The sequence below is a fragment of the Pelobates fuscus genome, chromosome 11 (genome assembly GCF_036172605.1).
Source record: "Pelobates fuscus isolate aPelFus1 chromosome 11, aPelFus1.pri, whole genome shotgun sequence".
Classification (NCBI taxonomy): Eukaryota; Metazoa; Chordata; class Amphibia; order Anura; family Pelobatidae; genus Pelobates; species Pelobates fuscus.
The window spans coordinates 104,020,152-104,025,824 of NC_086327.1; the positions used below are offsets into that span (position 1 = coordinate 104,020,152).

Consider the following 5,673-nt stretch of genomic DNA (forward strand, 5'->3'; position numbering starts at 1 on the left):
GTATGTTGTACCCAATCTGTATGTTGCCCACTGTTCATTCAGTAGTATTCTGTACCCGTCTCCCTACTCCCTTCCTGTACCCCCTTACTCCGAGTCTTAATATGGCTTGTAAAGGCAACCAACGGTTCTTGGCATTTGTTTTCTTTTTTCCTTGTACATGTTATGTTATGTATTTGTCAAAACCTGAACATAGATTTGTTTACCAATAAAAAATGATAATGGTTCTATATTTAAGGATTTTCATTGATTATTGTAAGATGTTCTCTTACAAAGTGTGCGTTTCAAAGCCACCCTGATATCTTTGTTCCTTAAACTGTAAACAATTGGGTTGAATATAGGCGTGAGTACAGAATAAACAACAGCAAAAACACGATCGTAATACAAAGAATAACTCTTGGTGAGTCTTACATACATAAATACAATACACGTAAAAAACACCAGTACTACGCTCAAATGAGACACACAAGTGGAGAAGGCCTTTACGCGTCCCTTAAAGGTGCTTATCTTCGATATTGTAATGATAATATAAATATAGGAGGTCATAATAAAGAGGAAGGTCAACAAAATAATAAAACTATTGATTGCAAAGTCAACAAGGACATTAATTGAAGTGTCGGTACAAGCCAAACTTAGAAGAGGTGGGAAGTCGCAGAAAATGTGATTAATTTCGTTACTGTTACAAAAAGGTAGTTTGGATATTAAGATCACTTCTGTAATGGGGCAAAAAAAGCCACAAACAAAACAGATGGCAACAAGATGTAGTGTCACTTTCCTTGTCATGATTGAGTTGTATCGCAGAGGGTGGCAGATTGCTTTGTAACGATCATATGCCATGGCAGTAAGTAGGTAACACTCACTTGCTCCTAAGGCATGGAAGAAATAAGTCTGCAAGAGACAGTTGTCAAAGGAGATGCCTTTTCTTGGCACAAGAAGGTTAATGAGCATTTTTGGAATTGTGACGGCTGTGTACCAAAGCTCTAAAAAGGACAGAACGCTGATAAATATATACATAGGCGTGTGGAGCTTTGCATTCAGTCTCACGATTATAACTATTAGAACATTTCCTGAAATGGTAAGAAGGTAGAGAAGTAGGAGGCAAGTGAAGAAGATTGGACCATATCTGTACAAGGTTGGAAACCCCACGATGATGAACTCAGTCACTGTTGTTTTATTCTGGGAATCCATGTTTTCACCTGCAAACAAATAATATCCAAAAGAATAAACAATTCACAGAACAATGTATTTGCCCTGATTAATTGAGTACTTCATATATGTCTTGGACTTATATCTATTTTTGATAGACACAGATCACAAATTAAAAATGCAATACTTGTCTCATGGACGACCTCACGGCTAAGGTTCGGGGTACAGAGAGGAAGTTCGAGAGGACTGTGGAGAGGGAGCCACCTGGCTGATTAGGGAGATTACCGGGGCGCGTCTGGCGTGTTCGCCCCTCCCCCCTCCTTCCGCTTGCCCCCCGCCCTGTCCCCCCCTCCTTGCCCTCCGTCCCCCTCGGCCTTCCGGCCCCCTTCCTTCCCCCGCCCTCCCGGAGCTGAGTTTTGCCCTTCCCTCCTCACTATTCCCCTATCTCTTACTGCTCTCTCTCTCTATCTCTCTTACTTTCCCTTAGGCCCTCTCTCTCGTAGAGGGCTTGATATATACAAATCCAGCATCCATAAGCGTAGAATGCACACATACGTACACAAACGCCCTCACATCTAGTATTGTAGGTCGCACCATATGACAGCGAGTATTGGGGCGGGGGAAGGCGGCTAGAAGGAATTGGACAACAGAAGTAGTGGGACGATAAAGGAAATAGCACTAACTTTACAAATGCCCTAGTGCCCACTGACCCCGGTAGCAACCCTGCACCCTATACCGATCCCACCATTTGCGACCATGTTAATGCTTAACATAAAAATCCAATGACACAATTAGGAGGTTGACCAGAATTATTAGACATCCTTAAGAGACAAGTCTATTAGGTTAACTCAACTACCGCTCAGACCTGCATGTAATCTCGCCTTGTATCATCACTATCTTATGTTTTCAAATATATAGGCTTGTGCACAAGCCCAGTTGCAAACCTTTGTTAATAAACAATGTCATTCAAAAATAAAGAATTATTTTTTTTTTTTTAAAAATGCAATACTGTTTCAAAGCTTAAAGCTTTCAGAAGTTTAATAGTGGCCACAAAAAGCAGAATTGCCATAAATATATACGTATAAATTAATTTAGTTGAAATACAAGCATTTTGGAGGATAAATAGGAGGATAGAAGGTTTACTTCTCTCTTTACTTTACCAAACTGTGTAAAAATTGGTCTAAATAAATTCCAGTTATCATAAATAATTTATACCAATTATTAATACCATTAATTCATTCTTTAAATAACTGATAATGTTTGTATTAATTAATATGATATCGTAAATAATTAATACCAATTTAACTTAAGTGAGAATCTGTAAACTGGATACAGCTATTATCTAAGGGCAATTCACAGGTGCATTTGGAGAGCAGCCCTAAATATTTAAACTCTGTGCAAAAAAAAATTGGCATCTACTGAAAAAAAGCCAAAAATCTACAATGTCCATGCAAAGGATAGTAATTTGAACATTTATGGAATATCCAGTTGTGTCCAAATGGATACAATGTTTGTCCCTTCTGAGGAAGACTTGTGGATTTTTATTCCCGTGCTTTGCATGTAAATTGGACACATTAGATCTCAGAGAATTAAATGTTTTATTATGATTGCTTATGCCCAAAATAGGAGGAAGAATTAAAATTCACAATCCTATATTCTAGCCATGAATTAAATCAACATTACTATGTACCTAACAGAATACAGGGATATAACATCATGCCATGTCTTGCAACAGATTGATAGAAGATGAACTTAATTAGCAGCTAGATACCTATATATACACAGCAGTTCAGTATAATGTTTATAAAAATAACAGACATATAATTGTATTTGTAGACCGACCAAATATAGGATGCTTTACCATCAATTTGGTCATTATGGTGAATATATGCTGTAGGAGAGGCAAAGATTGTAGACATTTGGCTTACCCTTGCAATATCAAAGTGAAGAGAAGATAACTGTTTGACAAGTTGACTTGCCGACTTGTTCATTAACAGAACTGTACAAACAAGATAAGGTCCTCTAATGAAGTATCTATCAGATATCAAAGAACATTGTAATAAAGTTGTTCTGTCAAATTTAAGAGATGTCTGTAAATATACTACAACTATTTAAGCTAGTACAGAATGAACTTTGAATAGCAAGTATAATAATAATAATTACAAAGTATTTAACCATGAAAGGCACATTCAGATTACTCTGGTTTTCAAGTACGTCCTGGGGATGTTACCTTAGCCCAACATCCAGGGGTTGTTACTAATAATTATTCATATAAAATTATAATTATATAATAATAATATAATATTATTATTAATAATAGCTTACTGATTCATGGAGAAAGGAGACTGCTATTTTACAGTCCAAAAGGATTCCGCCTCTTCATAAGTCGTAGTTTGTGTTACAAGGTTCCTTCCTTTGGATCAACATAAACTGAAGCCAATCTTCTGAAAAAAGTTCTTTACATTTTTTTTATTAAACCAAAAATATTAAAAGTAATAAAATAATGATAGAAAAATGTATCCTGCTCATGTTTTAATCTAAAATAGTTCAGTTGTAAGAGGTTTGGCAATATGAAGGACTACAGTTTGGCCACCCGTAGTACAGCAATAGAGAAACGTCTGTGTTCTTCTAGGAATAAGATCTACAAACAATAAAAAATAGACACAGATAGTATGAAAAAAAGTCAAATCCTGAATAATATTGTTATTTATATTTAAATAGAGTCATCTTCTTCCTAAAGGACCACTAAAGGAAACCAGACCACAGTATCTCGATGGAGTGGCCTGGGTGTAGGTACAGCAATGTTTCATTGCAGGGTTCAATATGCCTCTTGTGAACAAGTCATACTCGGTCTCACGTCTAACCTTCTTTCCATTGGGGGAGGGCAAAGCTGGACGCGCATGCACTTTATGAGTAGCAATGGCAGTAAACTTATGTTTTAACACACACAGGATTCTCTCTAAAATATAGGTCAAAGTATTGCCTTCAACTTGTGTTTTACCCAATGGACTTTGAGTGTTCACTGTTCGAATAGAGGGGTGCTGGGCCTGTCTTCCTTTGCTCTTACTCTTTTGTCTTTAGTTTTAGTCTTTTGTTGTAGTCTTAGCATACTGCTGGTTTGCTGACACCAGGTCAATTGTACCCTCAACAAGACAACAAATGACAACTGTTTAACCTTGTATTTTAGGATACATATTTAACCACACATACTTAACTTATTATAATATTACAAGAATACTATAAATACCGTTGTGCTCAAAAGTTTGCAATCCCTGGCAGAAATTTTAAATTTTGGGCATTGGTTTTGAAAATATGACTGATCATGCAAAAAAATTATCGTATTGAAGGTTAGTGATCATTTGAAGAATGCACAAACGACTGCACACCGTCATTGATACTAAAGTGGTGAAATACACAGTACTAAGAACTAAGGGTATGTAATAGCAAGAAATTGGAAGAGTCAAAACACCCCAAAATATACTTCCAAATATACTAGTAGGACTTAACTATTTCTCTGGACTATTCTCTCCTCTCTCCACCGGCCAAAATTGTAAATTTTGAATTTTGAATTTTGAATTTAAGCTTGTACTTGTATTTGTGCTTGTTATATATGTTTTTTTGTTTTGTTTTTTTCTTTGTTCATTTTGTTTTAATGTTTATATGTAATCTAAATATTTGAACTCTCCTATATAATAATTCGACAGGTATTATCACCTATATTGTATGTGTATATAAATATATGACGTCTTTATCTATTGTTACAGTTTTGATACACTTGGATTGATGAGGTTATATGGGATAAGCAAATTTGCTTTTTATGTACTTGTTGACATTTTTTATTGAATAAATATGATAAATAAAAAAAAAAGAAGCCCACATGAGTGAAAGTACAGTGGAGGGCAGCTTTGACATCTGTAATACGTTTATATGAGCTCTTTAACCCCTTAAGGACCAAACTTCTGGAATAAAAGGGAATCATGACGTGTCACACACGTCATGTGTCCTTAAGGGGTTAACTTACCATAGCAATGTAAGAGTTTTGCTGCATATGTTTAATAAAAGTTTAAATGATATAACGCTATTAGGGTTCTCTCCTTTTATTTAACTGCTGTCGAGCTCTATTCATGGAAACGTAATAAAATGGAATGTCCCTGGAATATTTAAAGCTTAGCTGATATACCCAGAGGAGGTTTGAAGTTGCTCTGGGGATTGTGAGTGCATTACTTTTGGAGATTTTTAATCAGGCACTTAGTATTACACAGATATTTGCACTATAACGTATTATTGGGTTTTGCAGATATTTTAAAAATTGTCTAAGAAACAGATTCTGTTATTGAATGGATAAATATTGATAATTTTGCACATGTATATGATTTTTTTTTTAAAATAAGCGCAACACAATATTGTATGGTAAAGAAATCTTTTCAGCATTTTGTTGAGAATAGTGCTAGTTTCAGCTGTCCTAATATTCATATGCACATTAACATAAAAGGACTTTAAATTCCATTGGCCTGCCCATGAGAATCCCAT

At 35.6% G+C, this 5,673-nt stretch overlaps 1 protein-coding gene across 1 annotated transcript; it reads right to left on the minus strand.

Annotated features, from left to right (window-relative positions):
• Nucleotides 1-240: 240 nt before the first annotated feature.
• Nucleotides 241-1,185, minus strand: LOC134576943 (olfactory receptor 6N2-like). Its single transcript, XM_063435608.1, has one exon. The coding sequence runs from the start codon at nucleotides 1,183-1,185 to the stop codon at nucleotides 241-243; it is 945 nt and encodes a 314-aa protein (XP_063291678.1).
• Between the last annotated feature and the right edge of the window lie 4,488 nt (nucleotides 1,186-5,673).